This window comes from Bos grunniens, chromosome 15 (genome assembly GCF_055505025.1).
Source record: "Bos grunniens cultivar Pamir isolate PY7600 chromosome 15, Bosgru_T2T1.0, whole genome shotgun sequence".
In the NCBI taxonomy this organism is placed as follows: domain Eukaryota; kingdom Metazoa; phylum Chordata; class Mammalia; order Artiodactyla; family Bovidae; genus Bos; species Bos grunniens.
The window spans coordinates 19,132,278-19,154,842 of record NC_141179.1 but is presented as its reverse complement, the minus strand read 5'-3'; the positions used below and the strand labels follow the sequence as shown (position 1 = coordinate 19,154,842).

The window sequence follows — 22,565 nt, the reverse complement described above, 5'->3', positions numbered from 1 at the left end:
TCTAACACCATACACAAAAATAAATTCAAAATGGATTAAAGAGCTGAATATAAGGTCAGAAACTATAAAATTCTTAGAGGAAAACAGGAAAAACACTCTTTGATATAAACTACAGCAAGATCTTTTTTGACCCATCTCCTAGAGTAACGATAATAAAAACAAAAATAAACAAATGGGACTTAATTAAAATTAGAAGCTTTGGTACAGCAAAGGAAACCATAAACAAGATGAAAAGACAACTCTCAGAATGGAAGAAAATATTTGCAAATGAAGCACTGGACAAAGAATCAATCTCCAAAATATACAAACAGCTCATGGAGCTCAATTAAAAATTTTTTTTAAAATGGATGCAAGATTTAAACAGACATCTCTCCAAAAAAGACATTCAGATGGCCAAGAGGCACAGGAAACAATGTTCAACATCACTAATTATCAGAGAAAGGCAAATCAAGATTACAAGGAGCTATCACCTTACACCAGTCAGAACGGTCATTATCAAAACAAATCTACCAACAGTACATGCTGGAGACGAGTGGAGAGAAGGGAGCCCTCCCGCACTACCGGTGGCAATGTAAACTGATACAGCCACTGTGGAGAACAGTATGGAGGGTCCTTAAAAAACGAACGACAGAACTACCATATGACCCAGCAAGGCCACTACTGGGCATATACCCTGAGAAAACTATAATTCAAAACGATGCACCCCAATGCTCACTGCAGCATTATTTTCAATAGCCAGGACATGGAAGCCACTTAAATGTCCAACAGCAGATGAAGGAAGATGTGGCACATATGAACAACAGAACATTATTCTGTCATAAAAAGGAAAGAAACTTGGTCATTTGTAGAGAGTAGATGGACCTAGAGCATGTCATACAGAGTGAAGTAAGTCAGAAAGAGAAAAACAAGTATCATATATTAACATATATATGTGGTATCTAGAAACATGGTACAGATAAACCTAGCTCCAGGGCAAGAATACAGATGCAGACCTAGGGAACAGACGTGTGGACACAGTGGAGGAAGGGGATGGAGGGACAAATTGGGAGATTAGGACTGACACATGAACACTACCATTTGTAAAACAGATAGCTAGTGGGAACCTGCTGTAAAGTACAGGGGACCAAAGGCTGTAAGGAGGCTCACAGTATGAAATGAAAACTGGGTAGTGGCTGCAAAACAGGGCTGGAAATCTGAGGCTGAACTCTGCATTTCATTTTTATGTTAGTATTTCTGTGGGAGTTAGAGTGCCAAACTCTCTCCATATTCTTCAAATGTATTGTGTTAAGTGTCAAGAAGGACCATATTACTGTTCAACATTAAGAGTACAACATACTAGGTTGATAAAATATGCCTTAAAAAGCAAAAGGATGGCTGAGCATTAAAAGCCCCACTATTTCTGTAAAACTACAAAAGCAAAAGAATCAGAGCTACTTATCTTTTAATACTCTAATTAACAGATTCAATGAGCGATGTGATTTACTGCTATGTAAGTCAGGTATATGACTTAAAGAACCTATCAAACAACAACACATACACACACACAAGTATCATGCTGTAATATGTAATCTGAACCAACAATAACAGAGTTTCACTTCAATGACTTTTTAGTGAAAATGTTTACACAAAAGCTTGTCATGATACCCACAGGGAGCATTTGAGCCAATCTATTCATTGCTAATAATTAAGAAAAAAAAATTTAACATTGGGATGTGAATTCTATTTTAACATTTTAATAAACATATTAATAACCAAGTTTTAAATGGAATACAACTTTCCTACTTTCTAAATTCTCTGAACTCAAACCTCAAATTCTCCCAGAAACTGAACTGATTTTCCAACAGGTTTGATTTCCTGGTTTCAGGTGCTTGTAGCTACCTAGTCACCCAGAATAAGAGTGGAGTCTGAATTACACTTATGAGCAACAGAAGAGGGAGAAACACACGAGCTAACGTGGTAGGGTCAGCCCTCCTTCTGGCACTTCTCATCCATGGCCCTTGCCCAGAAGATCAGAGACATTCTTGCGAGTCCCCTCTGTGCCCCCTGTAGCACTTCCCTCCTTCTTGGTCCTCCTCTGTTTCAAGATCCATCTTCAATTCCATCATCATCCACAAAGGCACCTAAGCTCCCTATTAAAAGTGATCATTTTCCTCTGAATTCCTATAACTTTAATTGTTCACTAGTCATTTTTTGCACCTAGCATTACTATTTCCTGACACTGAAGGGATTTTTTTTTCATGTATGCATCTTAATTCCCAATTAGAATGCAAACCGCTAGGTGGGAATGTAAATTAGTACAACCTTTCTGGAGGGCAAATGCTAACACCTTTTAAGAATGCACATCCAGCAATTTCTCTTCTAAGAATTTATCCCCAGGAAATAATTAGAGCTGTGTATAAAGATTTAGTTACAGGATATTTAAGCAAAGCTACTTGTAATTTCAGAAAGTCAGAAACCCATAGGTCCAATCATAAGATATTAATTTGTTAAGTAAATTATAAAATTAGAAATGAAATACTATGCAGCTATTTTTAAAATGTTGCAGGAATTTCTTTATTGATACTGAAAACAGCTACAAAACCAATACAGAATAAGTATCTATCTTTGTTTAAAAAGGCTGCACTTATGTTTGCACTGAATAAGATTTGGGAAGATTTTTTAAAATATTCTTTTTTGCTGGTATATGTATCTCAGTTTTTCTGTAACAAGCCTGTATTACTCTTTGCAATTAAAAAAGAAGAATCAGATTTGAAAGGAAATGTAGTTCTGAGCAAAGAATTACAATTATTCTTTGTAATTCTATATACTTCAAAGCATAAATAAGTGTGCTACAAAAGCTTCAACCTGGGTCTCTGGATCCACAGAAGTATGGGGAAAGGTAAGATTTCTTTTGTCGTGATAGATGGGTCATGGGTTATTTTCAGCATTTCAAAATGCCTGCAACTGTATGCCCTAGACTAAGGTATACATTTTTTTGCTTTTGTCTGAAATAATAATAGCTGAGCTTTGTGAATACTTACAAGCTTGGGAGGACTGGAAACTATGCCTTTGTTAATAAAACAAATGTGAAACATTAACTTTTTGTTAACTTTCTTGAAAGACAAAAATTTTTCAAAACAGAGGGACCACAGGAGTTGAAAGCAAATGAAAACATTGGAAGTCACTGTTCTAGACTTGAGAACTGTGCTCCACGGATTATACTTTTCAGATTTACATATTAAGCTTTTTAAAAAAAGCCATTTAATAATGATTTCCATGCCCACTATGCCCTAAGAAAAAAGGAAAAGGTTAAAAACCAGTTTTCTTAAATCCAGGTTCTTGTTGAATTATCATACTTTAGATGGTTACTCCTTGGAAGAAAAGTTATGACCAACCTAGATAGCATATTAAAAAGCAGAGACATTACTTTGCCAACAAAGGTTCGTCTAGTCAAGGCTATGGTTTTCCCAGCGGTCATGTATGGATGTGAGAGTTGGATTGTGAAGAAAGCTGAGTGCCGAAGAATTGATGCTTTTGAACTGTGGTGTTGGAGCAGACTCTTCAGAGTCCCTTGGACTGCAAAGACATCCAACCAGTGCATTCTAAAGGAGATCAGTCCTGGGTGTTCTTTGGAAGGAATGATGCTAAAGCTGAAACTCCAGTACTTTGGCCACCTCATGCGAAGAGCTGACTCATTGGAAAAGACTCTGATGCTGGGAGGGATTGGGGGCTGGAGGAGAAGGGGACGACAGAGGATGAGATGGCTGGATGGCATCACCGACTCGACAGACGTGATTTTGAGTGAACTCTGGGAGTTGGTGATGGGCAGGGAGGCCTGGTGTGCTGCGATTCATGGGGTCGCAAAGAGTCGGACACGACTGAGCGACTGAACTGAACTGAAACCTTTATGTCTCCCATGTAACAGTGCTCCCATTCCTGGCAACCCAACATATGCTTAAAAGAGGACTCTTTGTAAAATACACCTTGGTTCTTGCAATTCTTCATCAACACTTCAGGGACTGCCTTCTTGTATTGCCTGCCTCTGTACCCTATTCTGCATTACCCCTCTTTAATATACTCTGTTCCTCTGGACTACATTTTATTCCCTGAATATGTTCTAGGTTCTCAATTTCGTTTATCTCCATTTGGAATTACCTTTTCTGTTTTACAACTATTTGAATCCTCCTTATCAAAGCCCAGTTCAAATGCTACCTTTTCCTCAAAGATTCCCTTCACATAATTCCATTTTACATACTGTCTGTGCCTCTTTCATTGCACTCATTCTGAATAGTATTACAGTAAATTCTGTACAGATTTCTTCCTGTGTCTACTAAATTTTTAGGTTTTTGTAGTCTGGGGCTGTTTGTCTTCTTTATCTGTGAAGATGATTTGAATAAAGAAGTCATTCAGGGAGAGGAGGGAGGCTCAAGAGAGGGGATATATGGGTAATTATGACTGATTCACGTAGTTGGAGGGCAGAAACCAACACAACATTGTAAAGCAATTTTCCTCCAATTAATAAAAAGAAGTCATTCAATAAATGTCCACTCATCTGAAAGACAGAAATCATGACCTTTTTGAAGGTTCTTCAAGTCCTGAAAAGTATCATTACTGCAATGAAGAAGGCAGGCAAGGTTTCAACAAACTCTGCTTTTAATTCAAGTTGCAACAGTCACAGGGGAAAGCCTTATGCCTGGGAGAACTCTCACAGCACTCAGTCTGGTTTGTGGGTACACAGGCTCCAGTCTGCTGACTAACCCCTTGTTTTTAATAGCACAAGTTCCCAGTGTTCTAAATTTCAACTTTGCATATGCTTTTCAAAGTCATATAAACCATGTTTTCAAAATCCTACGGTCATGTTATGGCTAAATTCCATAACTCACTATCTTCCACAGTGCTTTTGACTTATAAAATATGCATCTTTAGCCTAGAATTCCTTCCTAACCACCAGATCAGCATATTCAACTGGATCTTGGCTATCTATCTGTATTTTCAAAGGTGTGCAAACGCAACATGTCCCTAACTACTACCCGTTTCCCCCCCAATATATTCTTTCTCCTATATTTTCCTTCCAAGCAAACAGTAATACCCCTACTAAAAGCCTAGAAGTCATCCTTTAACCACTTCTTCGCATCTTTAATTTAATTGATCATTTCTTCACTAATCTCTCTCAAATTCATCTAAGTCTTCCTAGCACCTCTGACACTATCTTAATTTGAAAGCTTTGCCCATATTTGTCATTCATTCTCCTCCTTCTCCTGACTCAACCCTGGGAAGCCTCCCAGACCATCCTAGTCTAGGTTAAGTGCCCCCTCTTAGGTGACCCCCTAGGGCTATGCACTCCTCAGCTACACCCTAGGAAATGCTCCACTTAGATGGTTCACCCATCAGATCTCAAGTTTCTTGAAGAAAAAAACTGTCTTATTCTTTGCAATCACATTCCCTAGTATCCAGAGACTCAATAAGTACTTCTTAAATAAATGATGAATAAACTCACAAAGCTAAGCTTCTATACTGCTAAATATCCAACCCACTCAATTACATAAAGTTAGGTAGAATGATCTCTAAAAATCACATTCTTAATTTCTGTGTCAGCCAGTATATAAGCGGACATTAAAATCTGGACTGTATTTTTTTTCAAGTAGCATATCATTAATTCCAAAGAAATCCAAAGATCAAAGCTACAGTGAAAAGTAAAACGTTAACTGCATAGGGAAAATACTACTAGAAAGAAGAAGCATCCAATAACTGCAGACTCAGAGTAAGGAATTAAATACTACATCAACATTAGAGAAGGAGTATAACTTGCCATTTTGATTCAATGAAAAAACAGTAATTTTTATTTTCTTTGAAAAAGACATGTAACTCCTCTGGGATGTATACATCTCATAATGTAAAGAATATATTTTTCTTCTAGCATGTTTAATGTTGAAATGTCTGCTTTTTTAAATCAGTCACTTGACAGTTTTATAAAAAATCTGGTATGGAAAAAGTGGCTTTGGAGTCAGACTTGACTAAAATGCAACAAATGCCAAAACTTGGGAAAGCTGTTTAACTTCATGAAGTGTTAATTTCTAATTTGTAAATTGTGATTAATATCTATCTCATAGAAGATAATTGATAAATAAGGACTGGAATGCAAAAGCAGGAAGTCAAGAAACACCTGGAGTAATAGGCAAATTTGGCCTTGGAGTACAGAATGAAGCAAGGCAAAGACTAATAGAATTCTGCCACTGGTCATAGCAAACACCCTCTTCCAACAAAACAAGAGAAGACTCTACACATGGACATCACCAGATGGTCAACACCGAAATCAGATTGATTATATTCTTTGCAGCCAAAGATGGAGAAGCTCTATACAGTTAGCAAAAACAAGACCGGGAGCTGACTGTGGCTTGGATCGTGAACTCCTTATTGCCAAATTCAGACTGAAATTGAAGAAAGTGGAGAAAACCACTAGACCATTCAGGTATGACCTAAATCAAATCCCTTACGACTATACAGTGGAAGTGAGAAATAGATTTAAGGGACTAAATCTGATAGAGTGCCTGATGAACTATGGATGGAGGTTCGTGACATTGTACAGGAGACAGGAATCAAGACCATCCCCAAGAAAAAGAAATGCAAAAAAGCAAAATGGTTGGCTGAGGAGGCCTTACCAATAGCTGTGAAAAGAAGGGAAGTGAAAGGCAAAGGAGAAAAGGAAAGATATAAGCATCTGAATGCAGAGTTCCAAAGAATAGCAAGAAGAGATAAGAAAGCCTTCCTCAGTGATCAATGCAAAGAAATAGAGGAAAATAACAGAATGGGAAAGACTAGAGATCTCTTCAAGAAAATCAGAGATACCAAAGGAACATTTCATGCAAAGATGGGCTCGATAAAGGACAGAAATGGTATGGACCTAACAGAAGCAGAAGATATTAAGAAGAGGTGGCAAGAATACACAGAAGAACTGTACAAAAAAGATCTTCATGACCAAGATGATCACGATGGTGTGATCACTCACCTAGAGCCAGACATCCTAGAATATGAAGTCAAGTGTGCCTTAGGAAGCATCACTATGAACAAAGCTAGTGGAGGTGATGGAATTCCAGTTGAGCTATTCCAAATCCTGAAAGATGATGCTGTGAAAGTGCTGCACTCAATATGCCAGCAAATTTGGAAAACACAGCAGTGGCCACAGGACTGGAAAAGGTGAGTTTTCATTCCAATCCCAAAGAAAGGCAATGCCAAAGAATGCTCAAACTACCACACAATTGCGCTCATCTCACATGCTAGTAAAGTAATGCTTAAAATTCTCCAAGCCAGGCTTCAGCAATACATGAACTGTGAACTTCCAGATGTTCAAGCTGGTTTTAGAAAAGGCAGAGGAACCAGAGATCAAATTGCCAACATCCGCTGGATCATGGAAAAAGCAAGAGAGTTCCAGAAAAACATCTATTTCTGCTTTATTGACTATGCCAAAGCCTTTGACTGTGTGGATCACAATCAACTGTGGAAAATTCTGAAAGAGATGGGAATATCAGACCACCTGACCTGCCTCTTGAGAAACCTATATGCAGGTCAGGAAGCAACAGTTAGAACTGGACATGGAACAACAGACTGGTTCCAAATAGGAAAAGGAGTACGTCAAGGTTGTATATTGTCACCCTGCTTATTTAACTTATATGCAGAATACATCATGAGAAACTCTGGGCTGGAGGAAGCACAAGCTGGAATCAAGATTGCCGGGAGGAATATCAATAACCTCAGATATGCAGATGACACCACCTTTACGGCAGAAAGTGAAAAAGAACTAAAGAGCCTCTTGATAAAAGTGAAAGAGGAGAGTGAAAAAGTTGACTTAAAACTCAACATTCAGAAAATTAAGACCATGGTAACTGGTCCCATCACTTCATGGCAAATAGACGTGGAAACAGTGGAAACAGTGCCTGACTTTATTTTTCTGGGCTCCAAAATCACTGCAAATGGTGATTGCAGCCATGAAATTAAAAGACGCTTACTCCTTGGAAGGAAAGTTATGACCAACCTAGAGAGCCTATTGAAAAGCAGAGATATTACTTTGTCACAAAGGTCCGTGTAGTCAAGGCTATGGTTTTTCCAGTGGTCATGTATGGATGTGAGAGTTGGATTGTGAAGAAAGCTGAGTGCTAAAGAATTGATGCTTTTGAACTGTGGTGCTGGAGCAGACTCTTGAGAGTCCCTTGGACTGCAAGGAGATCCAACCAGTGCATTCTGAAGGAGATCAGTCCTGGGTGTTTATTGGAGCGACTGATGTTGAAGCTGGAACTCCAGTATTTTGGCCACCTCATGTGAAGAGCTGACTCATTGGAAAAGACCCTGATGCTGGGAAAGATTGAAGGCAGGAGGAGAAGGGGATGACAGAGGATGAGATGGTTGGATGGCATCACTGACTCGATGGACATGGGTTTGGGTGGACTTCGGGAGCTGATGATGGACAGGGAGGCCTGGTGTGCTGTGGTTCATGGGGTCGCAAAGAGTTGGATACGATTGAGCAACTGAAGTGAACTGAGCTGAACTGAATGCAGAGTAAATGCGTTATAAATATTATAGTTTCTCCAACTATCTTCTCTCTTTTTTAATTGAAGAACAGTTGATTTAGAGTATTATGTTAGTTTCAGGTGTACAACACAGTAATTCAGTACACAGCTTGTACTCCACTTAAACTTACTATAAAATAATGGCTATATTTCCATGTGCTATATAATATATCCTCGTTTCTTTTTTATATTATACCTGGTAGTTAGTATGTCTTAATCCCATACTCCTATCTTGACCTCCCCTCTTCCCACTGGTAATTACTAGTGGTAACCACTAGTTCGTTGTATTTATTTGTGAGTCTATTTCTGTTTTGCTATATACATTCATTTCTTTTTTAGACTCAGTATATAAATGATGACATATACAGTATCTGTCTTTCTCTGACTTATTTCACTAAGCATAATACTCTCTAGACAATGTCAAGGTCTACTGACATTATTGCAAATGGCAGTAACTCATTCATTTTTACGGCTAAGTAACATGTAACTGCTCAGTTCTGTTGACAACAGGAAAGGATGTGGGGGACAGGGGCAAGGGATATATAAGAACTCCACTTTTCATTCAATTTCTACTGTTCTAAGGTTGCTACAGAAATGATATGTACATAGTTAATAAGAAGAAGATTTGCATAGTTCGAAAGAGCTGATACACCATCAACACATTATAACCTAAATACTTAAACATAAAAATACATTCCAGTTTTCTCCTCTTATCCTCAGTGAATGACATGCTGCTTTAACTAATAATCCACGTCGTAGGTTATGAGCACGTAACTTAAGCCGTTCCGAGTCTTCCACTGGTGTGCTCAGTTCTCCTGTCCCTGTAAACTTCATGCTAGTATACACCATTCCAATAAGCTGCCACTCTGTGGACTAGAGTAGCAGCTGCTTCTCATCCTCATCACCCTCTATCAAACCAACTAGATTCACAGTCAGGACAGACACATGGTTGAAGGATGATGGAATGAAAAAAAGGAATCTCTGGCAGCCATATAATTATAGAGATGCTTTTAAGATAAATATTTAAATTTTAATAACTGTACAAGCAATTCATGGTTAGAATGTTAGGATGAATGATTTCCTCTTTCCTAAAGAGAGGGCTTTCAATAATTCTTCATGTTTCACTTCAGAGAGGTTATTCCTAACCACTTTATATAAAGCAAACTCTCCCAATTCCTCTCTCATTACCCTACATTTATCACTTTCATGGCCCTTATCACCATCTCTTCTTTTTACATTCACTCACTGGAATATAAGCTTTATGAGGACTGGGATCTAATATTTCTCTTGCTCTATGCCAAGTACTTAGTAAACTTTCAGTATGTTTAATTCCTGAATAATGAAAACACTAAGGAAGAAAAATAGACAAGTAAAGACATTTCCCACATTCCAATCTGGTAATACAGACTCTTCATCCATACACTGAATAGGATATTTTAATGACATCATTTTCATTATATCATGCAGCACTGGTCTGTAGGGTAGTTCTGTAGTGTTGTGAAAATAGGGTCTGCCACGTTGTGTTTATGGGGTGTAATGAATGATTTTTTTTTCTTAATGAAAGATTTTGATGAGGAGGAAAGAAGAAAGTTGATATCCCAGAAGATATCCTATTCTTATAAGTGTATACACTTATTTAAAAACTCCTGCCATAGTTTTGTTTTTATAGTTAAAAATGATTATATTAATGACTATTACATATCATACTCTGCTTTCTTCTTAGTTTATATCTTCCTGGTTTATATTCTTAGTTTATACTCTTACTTTGCAAGGTAAGAATTATCATCATTCAATTGATGAAGAAAACTGAAGGTCAGAGAGATTAAGTAAAATAACTTGATATGGCCTACAACTTATAAAAGAAATGAACATTCAAACTTAGGTCAGTCTACCTGACTCCAGAAGTTGCGATTTTTCCATAGGGCAAAACAGCCTGCCTTTGTTCTAACAGAGACTTAATTTCATAAAACTCGTACTTCTCTGCATGTTGCTAAGTTTCGGATATGGAATGTACATCCATATTCCAAACTATATGCAGTGGTGCCCGTGGGAAAGTCATTCCATTTCTTGGTTCATAGTGTTCATGCATGCGTGCTAAGTTGCTCGAGTTGTGTTCGACTCTTTGCAACCCACTGGACTGCAGCTTGCCTGGCTCCTCTTTTCATGGGATTCTCCAGGGGCAAGAATACTGGAGTGGGTTGCCATGCCCTCCTCCAGGGGATCTTCCCAACCCAGGGATTGAATCTGTGTCTCTTATGTCTTCTGCAGGTGGGTTCTTTACCACTAGAGCTACCCAGGAAGCCTGGTTCATAAAACCTCATGTAATTCGTATGTTAGACCTGCTAAAGCAACTATTTCCGTAATACAGATGCTTCTGAGACCATTCTTTGAGGAACAGACATAGAGACATAGTTTAAATTCCCACATATTTTAATACTTAAAAGCAGAAGGAAGGAGTTTGATTCATTGATATAATACTTTTTCATGTAGAGGAAACTACATGTCTTATTTGACTTGATTTTAAAAAATTCTCCCTCTGGCCCTTAGGAAGCTTTAGTCAATAGTTTTAACAGATGTAGAAAGGGATGGGACATTCCAACAAGAAGAATGTAATCATCAGTACTTGCCATGAATAGAAAGTCTGCTGCTGCTGCTGCTGCTGCTGCTGCTGCTGCGTCGCTTCAGTCGTGTCCGACTCTGTGCGACCCCAGAGACGGCGGCCCTCCAGGCCCCCCCGTCCCTGGGATTCTCCAGGCAAGAACACTGGAGTGCTTTGCCATTTCCTTCTCAAATACATGAAAGTGAAAAGTGAAAGTGAAGTCGCTCAGTCGTGTCCGACTCTTAGCGACCCCATGGACTGCAGCCTACCAGGCTGCTCCATCCATGGGATTTTCCAGGCAAGAGTACTGGAGTGGGGTGACATTGCGTTCTCTGATAGAAAGTCTACTAACTGTTAAATAGTTTACTTTAAATAAGTGATGTGAGCATACTTTAAATAAATGATGTGTAAGTAAACTCCAATACAAGAGATGAGAACATTCTCTGTAATCTGGAAACCACACTCCCTGGCCTACAGGGCCTGAACTTGGAACTGCTACTCCAAGCCTCAAGAACATTCCAAGTGCTGTCTGATATGATTGTGGCCAAAACATCAAAGAAGGAAAGATCTGTTGGGAAAACCTTTCAGCTTCTTCCCTGGTATACTAGGGTTTTACAGAAACACAATATAATCCCTACACTTCCAAGGACACTGGGACAAACGGTTCCAATAATTAAGCTACAAAATGGTAACCATAATCACTTGGGATTCTGTAAGTCTGACACTGGAAGAGATTGTGCCGCCAGAAAGCATCATGATGCCGAATGTTAGAGCTCCTAACTTCTGTGGCAGCTATATTGGTTCATGTACAATTAGGGCTGTGCAAGTTGGTATGTGTTGGTATCATAAAATGGAGGATCAACATTGCCATACAAGCCTATTCAGATATCTGACAAAAGCCAGGATAGGTGGCTGATGGAAGAAAGCACACTCCTTCTACTACAGTCTCTGTACAGCTTTTCAACCTCGTGCTTTTCTTCTCTTTTTTTGGAACGCACACAAGAAATGAGGTGAAACTGCATACTGATCTAGCTGCAAGGAAGCTGAGGACAGGGAGAATTCACTCACACAGAAACCTGTGGGTGTCCTTTTACAACATGCTGCCAAACAGTGTGTGGAACGCTACCAGAGTTCAGCATCTGAATGTTCACTTGCTCTTATTTATATAAAACTCTCCTTCTTGCATTCATATCAGTAAATGCAGCTTGGACTTCTTCTTAAAGAATTTTAAGCTAATAATAAATGACCTTGGGACCATTAAAAAATTCTCAGAAATCTTTATACCTATCTTTAAATATTGGCATTCTGGTATTCAAATATGTAGTGCCAGACTTTTCCTCTTATCATAAATTTTCATTTACAAGGCCATGGCAACAATCCTAATGAAGATTAATTACTTCAGTACATTCCATAAAATCTGCCCAGCTTCCTTCTGATGGTGAAGGCTTCCACATATAGAAATGGAACTGAAAATGTATCATGTCCTTAAGATGTCTCTTTTCTAGCTGCTTGGTACTAGAAACAGATTTGCAAAAACAATTTAGTCAAAGAAAATATTGATTGGCTCAGCATTCACTACAAATATAACTGTAAGAGCAGAAGATAACCTCTTAGATCAGAATTCTAATAATCAGAAAAGGTTGGGGATTGTGAGAGGGCAACAGCAGGCAGGGGATTGCAATCACATGTACATGTTTCCTTCTAAAAAACACACAACATCATTTGAGATGGGCAAAAAGTTTGGCTCCCCCATCTCACAATAAACATGTTTGAGATTCCCCTAAAGTTCATCCATCAAGTCCAGGTTAAGAAGCTCTGCTCTGTTGGAATTTAGAAGACATACATAATGATTTCTCTTCTCCCAGATTAAAAAGTTTAAACATTCACAAGAGTTCAGTTTATATTATGGATTTATCTTGCTACTAATCTGTATGTACAACATTTCTGCTCCCCAAAAACACATTAGCTTTTCTCCTCAAACTACTTTCACTGATTAGTTTTTAATATTCATGATCATCATCTACCCAATCATGTCCCCAGTGTTCTAACTATCTGGCGAAATTAAGTTTTACACTTTCATCTTACTCTTCATTAGTCCTTCAAATGATTTTAAGAGACAGAAAACCCAATGTTCAACAAAGTTATCCATTAAAGAATTACTTACAATAGCAAAAACAAAACAAAACCAAATAACAAGAATCAAAAAAGTAAAAATGGATACAACCTAAAATTCTAAAAGAGGAATGGATAAGGAAAATGATGTAATATAGTCGTTGACATTAATGTATTCTACATGAAGCACTGTGAAATGAAAAAAAGGGTGACATCACTCTCAAGGATGGTCCTAAGAAAGTGTCATTTTCAACAGTCTTTTCAGTGAAAGCAAAGTTGCCATGCAACATCATCAGGGCAGAAATCAAGAGAACCCTTAGAGGTGTTTCATCACCCTTAAGAGATGGTTCATTCTGGTCTCATGGCATCCTCAGCCATTCACCCAACTTCTTAGAGATCCTGCACTTCTGAAACATGGCAAACCTACCTCTGCCATTGAGTAACAGTTATTCAGTGGTGGCTAAATGACAGAGGAGTAGAACACATAGGGTTAAAACCTGAGAGTTTTATTTACTGCACTGTTTCTAGCTTTGGGCTGCCCTGGTGGCTTAGCTGGTAAAGAATCTGCTTGCAATGCGGGAGACCTGGGTTCAACCACTGGGTTGGGAAGATCCCCTGGAGAAGGGAATGGCTACCCACTCCAGTATTCTGGTCTGGAGAATTTCATGGACTGTATAGTCCATGGGGTAACAAAGAGTCGGACACAGCTGAGCGACTTTCATTTTCATGCTTCTGCTCAATAATTGTAGGAACAAGTAAGGTCAAACTAGGAGCTTCTTAAATACTGTATTTCTTAAAATATGTCTTCCCTTTCCCAACTCTAATCCAAGAAAATAATACCTTCCCTTCCTCAGTGGGTATCAACCTTTCCCTTAAGAGTCTGAAGACAAAAAAATACTGCCTTCTCACCCGCTACACCCTGCTTACTCCCTGCCTCCCTGCTATCCCAACAATCTGCCTTGGAAGTTTCTCCATTTATGCTTTACATCACAACAGGATATGTTTTTGTTTCAGGGCAGTGGCAAAAGGGAGAAAGACAAAAGGAATAAAATTTAAAGAAAGTCAAGTAAATTAACTCATCATTCATAACTCACTAAGTTATGATAAAAGCTCTATGAAATCTGATAGGTCATGAACTTTGTATTTCACAAAGAAGAGATGATTGAGATTTTCTCTTGAAAGTTGCTAGGCATATTGGAATCAGGGATATACCTCCTGAAGTTAAAAAGAATAAAAGGAAAGAATGGCAGTCACATAATAAAGTCATTAATAATATCATTAAGCTGAGCCAACGTCTTTCCATATCTACCACCCACATCTAGATTCACCAGTGAATAGTGGTTCAAGTAAGTGAAAACTATAGCCAGTCCTATTTAACAATCACCTAGACTCTGAGTAAGAAAAAAATCCCTTCAAAAATCATCCCCTATATTTAGCACTTATGATTCCACCAATTTATATAAAATGCATAATGTGCAACACCCAGCCCCAAATAAAACCAGTTTAGAAAGGAAAATGCTTTCTGGGAATTTTCCTTCTCCCCAAATTTATCTTTGATGTATACATATTTCTTTTCCTGGTAAAAAAGTCTCCCACATATAAAGAAAGCTGACTGTAAAGTCTTAGAAGGGTATTTGCTGGGCAAAATTTATTTAAGAGTTATCACAGAACAACACTAAGAGAAACCATATAGATTAAAGTAGTGCATCTCCTTCAAGTAAGAGATAACTTTTAAAGATGGGCAAGTTCACTCAGAAACAGAAAACTAGCATAAAACAGATTTTTAAAACAAAACAAAACCCCCAACAAATGAAAAAAAAAAAAAAAGACAAAAATCCTTGATCAGCCTTTTGATTTAGAGCTGTGTCAGACTAAGCAAAAAGAATAGCTAATTATATTAGATGTGAAAATTTACCTTGTACAAGAAAAGGTTATCAATCCATACAAAGGTTTTTATGTCTAAATTATGCCAACAGTCTCACTACAAATTACACATGTGAGAGATCTTAGACCACCTAAAATAATCTACCAAATACCCTACCACATAACAATATAAAGCAATCTGCCTTAGCCAGAGACTGTGGTCTGTGAAGAAAACATTGACACAGTGCAGTCTAATCACAAACTTTTTCACTTTCCCTTTTTTGTTTGAAAAATATTAAGATTATAAATATTAAAAACTTAATTTGACTGGATAATGAATATCTGGAACATCCAGCTGCTTCTTTTCCTTAGTATTCAATACTTTACAAATTTTCATATCATTAGCAATCCACATGAAGATGGCCATAAACCAAACATGATGAATGCTACAAGATATATAAAAATTAATCTTACATTACATGTTCAGAACCAAATTTCTCTCAGCTTGTGAGGCACAGCTAAAAGGAACACATTTATTAACAGAAGAATTTAACTGGAATACGGTTAAAGTTACTTGTCTCACTTCAAAGGCTATTCGGTTCAGTCACTCAGTCGTGTCCAGCTCTTTGCGACCCCATGGACTGCAGCACGCCAGGCCTCCCTGTCCATCACCAATTCCTGGAGTTTACCCAAACTCATGTCCATTAAGTCAGTGATGCCATCCAACCATCTCACCCTCTGTCGTTCCCTTCTCCTCTCGCTCTCAATCTTACCCCGCATCAGGGTCTTTTCAAAAGAGTCAGCTCTTTGTATCAGGTGGCCAAAGTACTGGAGTTTCAGTTTCAACATCAGTCCTTCCAATGAACACCTAGGACTGATCTCCTTTAGGATGGACTGGTTGGATCTCCTTGCAGTCCAAGAGACTCTCAAGAGTCTTCTCCAACACCGCAGTTCAAAAGTATTAATTCTTCTGTGCTCAGCTTTCTTTATAAGGCAATTTACCCTTCTCCCTGCTCTCTTATAACAAACTCAATTCAGGTTTAGCTGAGCCATCACGCCCTTCAGGAAGCTATTTCTAGTTTGCCAAGCCCAAGACTTAGGCACATCATTTTCAGGCTTACCTACTCCTCTCCCCATCACCTCTGCCAGTGCACAAATCACAGTACTTAACTAACATGCTGGTTTGTAATTGCTTGTTTATCCATCTGTAACCGTCACTAAACTAAAAGGTCTGTCAAAGCTCGGAAAGTATTTTTCTTGCTTAATGTTTTATCCTCTGTACCTGCACTATGCCTGGCACAGGATAGGTACAAAAAAAATTCTCAGTTGAAAGAACGCATGGAGGAAATGTGACAAGAAGCCAGAGATTACAGATCAAGAAGATATTTTTAACTCTTAAGCAATCAGGATGTGATTTAAATAAAGCAAAAAGTTCTTTCTGCAGCTCTTAGCATCACATATAGAAGCTTGTCAAAACGTTTATTATGAAAGCAGTATAACTCTACTCTATGAACTATTTTGAAGATAAAAAAAATGAAAAATCATTTATAAATACAAAGATAATTGCAAGCAATATTTGAGGTCTTATGTCCTCAAAAAGTATAAAAAATCTGTATCAAAACTCACTGGAGAATTGAAAGAGACACGTGTACCCCAATGTTCATCACAGCACTGTTTATAATAGCCAGGACATGGAAGCAACCTAGATGTCCATCAGCAGATGAATGGATAAGAAAGCTGTGGTACATATACACAATGGAGTATTACTCAGCCATTAAAAAGAATACATTTGAGTCAGTTCTAATGAGGTGGATGAAACTGGAGCCTATTATACAGAGTGAAGTAAGCCAGAAAGAAAAACACCAATACAGTATACTAACGCATATATATGGAACTTAGAAAGATGGTAATGACAACCCTGTATGCGAGACAGCAAAAGAGACACAGATGTATAGAACAGTCTTTTGGACTCTAGGTGGGGCGGGGGCGGGGGGGGGGATGATTTGGGAGAATGGCACTGAAGCATGTATAATATTATATAAGAAACGAATCGCCAGTCCAGGTTTGATGCAGGATACAGGAAGCTTGGGGCTGGTGCACTAGGATGACCCAGAGGGATGGTATGGGGAGGGAGGTGGGAGGGGGGTTCAGGATGGGGAACATGTGTACACCCATGGCGGATGCATGTTGATGTATGGCAAAACCAATACAATATTGTAAAGTAAAAAAACAAAAACAAAAACAAAACACTGGAGATAAGAATACATGATTCCATGTAACTCCCAGGAGACCAATGAATTCTCTGATGTCACAAAGTCCACAGCAACAAAGAGCCAGGTTTTCTACCAAATTGTTCTATTTTTAATAACAGTAACAACAAGAAATCCTAGCATTTTATACTAATTCTACCTATGCTAATTCTATAGAAGGAATCAGAAATGAAAGCCACCGAGTAAAACACAGCCTGGACCAATTGTAAGATGGAAGAAGAAGAAAAGAAAAGAAATCAGAGATCATCAAAGCAAGCTCTCTCTTCCTTACCTAGTTTTAAAAACAGCACACAAAAGTTCAGAGCTGCCAATGGAGTTCAGGCATCTGCTACTGACTAGCCAGCTGACATTCTTCTATACGATAGGTAGATTACCCACTCCCTATATTTCATAGCTCTGTTTCTGTGGATAAATGGAGCTATTAACAGCAGCATTTATTTTTAAAATCCCTCAAAAGGAACTAAGGGTCATATAATTGAGCATACTATAAGCAAGACATCTTTTTGTCATGAGAATTTAAAGGAGCTGATTCATGTATCAGAATCTCTTTTGAATTTCAGTGATAGAAATGACAATTCTGATAATTCTAGAGAGGGTTAAGGAGGGTTTAAATTCTACTGTGGCTAAATACCAAGCTGAGAAGGACAGATGTACAGACTCTTTAAAATTCTATCAGATCTTCCTGAAGAGGAATTATTGATCCCAAGGTCAGTTGTCCTCCACTAAATGTGGCTCTCCTTTGCCTGTTTCCTACAAGTGTCTTTCCAAGTAGAGAGACCAAATCGTTACTTGAGCTGAATATCTATGAGTGTCACCAAAGTGAAGGTAAAAGAAATACACAAAGGGAACTTTCAAAGAAATTAGCTTGTACTATTTAGTTTGGGACTAAAAGCCACTTTCTAACCGGTATATCCAGCCCCATACAAACTTGTATCTGAAAATGATAATTAATATCCAGAGAACAGTGGCAGTGAGGGTGACCAAGAGGCGGGAACACTAGCTGTTGCTGCAATTATTGAGTAGAAGCTAGAAACTGTGAACCAAATAAACCCGGTGAACAAGCCAGGAGGATCATCTAAAGCTAATGTCACAAAATCTTAGCATTTAGTCATGTTCATGAGAGGCAAAGAAACCAAGATATAGCAAAACTGAACAATACAGGGAGATTGTATTGGTGCTATCATTACGCACAGCAGAAGCAATTACTACTGTCAAAATTCTAGTGCAGTGTGAATTTACTTGTGAATACCTTCTCTTATTTAAAACAATGTGGTTGTTAGTTTACATGTATCTTTATTCATTGCCACTAAAGTAATTTCAAGAGAGAAGAGAAAATGAGAGTGTAAGTTTCCCATGCAGACTATTACTTGCAAATTACCCTAAACCTTGCCCTCTAGACCAGGAATGGAAAACAGGTTTTATCTTGTATACTGATCCCAAATGATTGATGGCCCTGTCTGAGAAGGACTGCTAGGGCTAAATGGACAGAATACAAAGCCCACCTTGGATGAGGGACTGGGCAATTAAGGCACTAGTGATACGTTCTGCCATTCTGGGGTTTAGTCCACTGGTTGTCCAACTGTGACAGAATTTCCTCCCCGAAGGATATCTGGCAATGTCTGAGAATAATCCTTATCTCAACTGAGGAGGTGCTAGTGGTAGAGGATGATGCTAAACAGTCTACAGCCACCCCAAACCCCTCAAAACAAAGACTCATCTGGGCCACAATGTCAGCAGTGCTGAGGCTGGGAAACCATGGTCCAGTCAATCTATCCTATTAGTCCATGGATCAGATCTTCAGTCAAATAACATTACATTTGTCTCGATATAGTTTTCCTGAGCTATCTCTCCTAATGCCTGAGTAATTCTACATAAGCTGATTGGAGTCTTAGAACCAAGGAATCAATTTGATTCTGGCAGATTACACTGATCTGTCCTTAACTTGTACTGTGATCACAGACAAATTATTTTATCCTTTGAAAGCTCGTTTTTTTCATCTGAGAGGAGGCGGTTGGACTAGACAATTACTGTGCTCATACAGAAGATGAAACTTCTAGGAAGCCCCTAAAGGCACTAATGGAATAAAGGCTTTGTTGATATTCTTTTCAACAAAAGATAATTTCTCTTTGGCCTAAAACCAAAGTTTTGCAATTCCTTTCAATCTCTGCTAGTGTAGTTTCCAGTTATGCCTGCACTTAAAACTATTTTAATTTTTACATAATGCTTAAATATTTCCGATCTGGGGCTTTCCTGGTGGTGCAGTGGTAAAGAATCCACCTGCCGATGCAGGAGACATGAGTTTGATCCCTGATCCAAGACAATCCTACACACCATGAACCAGCTAAACCTGTGTACCACAACTGGTTCTCTAAAGCCCAGGAGCCACACTGTTGAATCCTGTGCACCCTAGAGCCTGTGCTCCACAGCAACAGAAGCCACCGCAGTGAGAAACCCGTCCACTGCAACGAAGAGTAGTGAAGACTGAGCACAGCCAAAACTAAACACATGAAATAACAAAAAAAATATTTCCCATCTAAACCCTTGCCACTGAATTAGATGCTTTGGCATCTCTCAAGGTATTCCTACTGTCTTGTCCATCACCACTACACTATCTGAACCTGGCTTCTTCCAGTTCTCCAACAACATATTCCATCATTTCTTGTCTCATTTAAGCTATTAGGATCAGTTGTATAGTTGCTTACCATTATACTTCTCTTTTACTCTATAAATCTCCTTTCTCAATTAATTAATCAATGCAACTATTTCAGGGCCTTTCTCTGTGCCTATTACATTAATGTTGGAGAGATGAGTAGAGACTGGAGCTGAATGTGTTGATATAAAAAGAGTTTCTGGCTACAAAGCATTTACAGGCTAATTAAAAGGATGAAATGTGAAACTATTAGAGAAGAAGTCATATTAACTAGGAGGTAGGAGAGAAATGTCACTAAGAAGGTAAGAAATGCCAAAAGAATGAAACGAAATGTCTGCTGTCTGAAGATTAAGGACAACTCAGAAGTTACCCAAAATGTTAGAAAAAAAATCCTTACAAATCAGATACAGAAGGACTGCTGTCATCTTACCAATGACTTCAAAAGTTGGCCCTATGTTTTCAAGTTATGTTAGAGAGATATGGAAAACATGGCCAAATAACAAACTGTAAGAACCAATTAAATTTCCCTTCAGAGAGAAAAATTACACAGAGCATTTGGAAGTTACTGATATAAAGTCATGTGTGTTAAAACCCCACCTATTGAAATGGAGATCCCAGAAATCACTCTGAAAGAAGGGCATTTATATAAGAATAAAAAGGGCAACAAATTTAACCATACTGATAGCTCATCAAGGTCTGGACATGTGCACCAAGAAACTCTGAAGCAGGTATTTACTCTTAGAGGTCAATTTCTAAAGATTAACATTATGCTCTGGACCTAAATTATTTAACCCTTATCATTTACATATTTTTTCTAAATCCTAACAAACTGTTTTCACCTGTGATGCTTCTTGGGTTAGGAGCACTACTATATCCATAACCGAGTTGTCCAACAGTAAAAATCTCAAGTTTCTGGCATCACATGGGAAGACTGCATTTTGGATGGGTCATTTTCACTATTATAAAATAATTCTATGTCTAGATGAGCACAGATTAAAATAAAGAGTAAATGAAATGATCTCGCTGTATCATTTCTCTAAGGGGATAATCTTTTTTGAGACCTCTTTATAATGCTTAAAGCCAGATTATATAGCTCTCTGGGGCCTATTTTTTTCAACTTCAAACTTTTCAGACTAGCACTTGAGGGGTTCCAACCAGTCTCCTCTCCCCTTCAATCACATTAACTTCATCCAGCATTAGTATCCTCCTTGTGCCTAAATAGGCTCATTGATTTAGAATGTCCATGCAGTTCAATTTTCTCAACTTCTAAATCAACAGAATTGCAATATAACCTAATACATCGTACTCTGAAAACAAGTGCTGAGCAGGTCATTCAATTCATTACATTTCTGCTTTTGGCATGGCAACAAATAAGTCCACATTTGAGAGAGGGCTGTTTACATATGAGTTGTCCATTATTTTATGTGTTTCTTACTTTTATATCAAAGAATGTGATTTAAAAATTCAGAGATAATTTTTAACAATAATCTCATCAGTAAATCGAAATAAAATCTTATCTCTGTTTGCAATAAATATATCCTAGTGGATCAAATACTTAAGCATAAAGATTCAAAAAGAGAGAGAAGAAAAGAATAGACCAAGAAAAAGATACAACTCTTTATCACCCATATATCTGTTAAACAGGTATGAACAGTAGAAGGGCCTCTAAAACAATGAGAAGAGCATGAGATATTTGTCTCCACACATCTTTTGAATTTATTAAAAGGAGAAGATTCCTAGTCTTAATGTTACCAACAGTAAAAACATACCTGATTTTATTTTCCATATCTTCACTATCTGACTCTTCAGAGCTTCTGTACTTATCTGGATCTGGAAGTGTGCTTGGATCAAATCCATCATCATCATCATCGCTCCAATCCAGAAAGGCTTCCTCTTCATCTCTAGCCTAAGAAAACACAAGGAAAACTGTGGTTTAAGAAAACAGCTGATAAATAAATAATAAATAAGTTTCTAGCCCCAAATAAATACTGCTAATTGAGATCCTCAAATTAGAAGTCTTCTATTCTGGTGAAGGCCTCTATGTGACTTTCAGAACCATAATCATCTGCACTGAGGGAAAAAAACCACATCATTTCAAAAGTAAAACAAAATATGATTCAAAAAGTAAATCATTATTAAGTCCCTTATATGCAATATAGGAAAAATTTGACAGTTTAATTACTTCCAAGTTACTCAACTATCAAGTAAATAAAAGTATAAAATAAATCTGTTTTAGTGCTCCTGTTCACTATGCAAATTTCAAGGCTACCAAAAATATTAGGTAAAGATATAAAAAGCCAAATGAGAGCATACAGGAACATTTGCCTGATAATTTTATAACCACAATAAGCCTTAAAATGACAATCAAATCTTTACAAGCTCATTAATAGTAAGGGACCTTCTAAATTCAAAGTAAGTATACAAAGTCACTAAGAACGATGAAAAAAAAATAGGATGAATACCAAGATACAGAAAGTTGAAACTATCCAGTTTCATAGTTTCATGTAAGTAGGTAGGTAGGCAGGCTTTTT

At 37.9% G+C, this 22,565-nt stretch overlaps 1 protein-coding gene across 1 annotated transcript in view; it reads right to left on the bottom strand.

Annotated features, from left to right (window-relative positions):
- Nucleotides 1-22,565, bottom strand: part of DDX10 (DEAD-box helicase 10) — a 312,278-nt gene that overhangs the window by 9,124 nt on the left and 280,589 nt on the right. Inside the window, exon 17 of the mRNA XM_086339093.1 lies at nt 21,804-21,940. Coding sequence (XP_086195219.1) covers nt 21,804-21,940 — 137 coding nt within the window. The remainder of the gene's footprint in view (nt 1-21,803; nt 21,941-22,565) is intronic.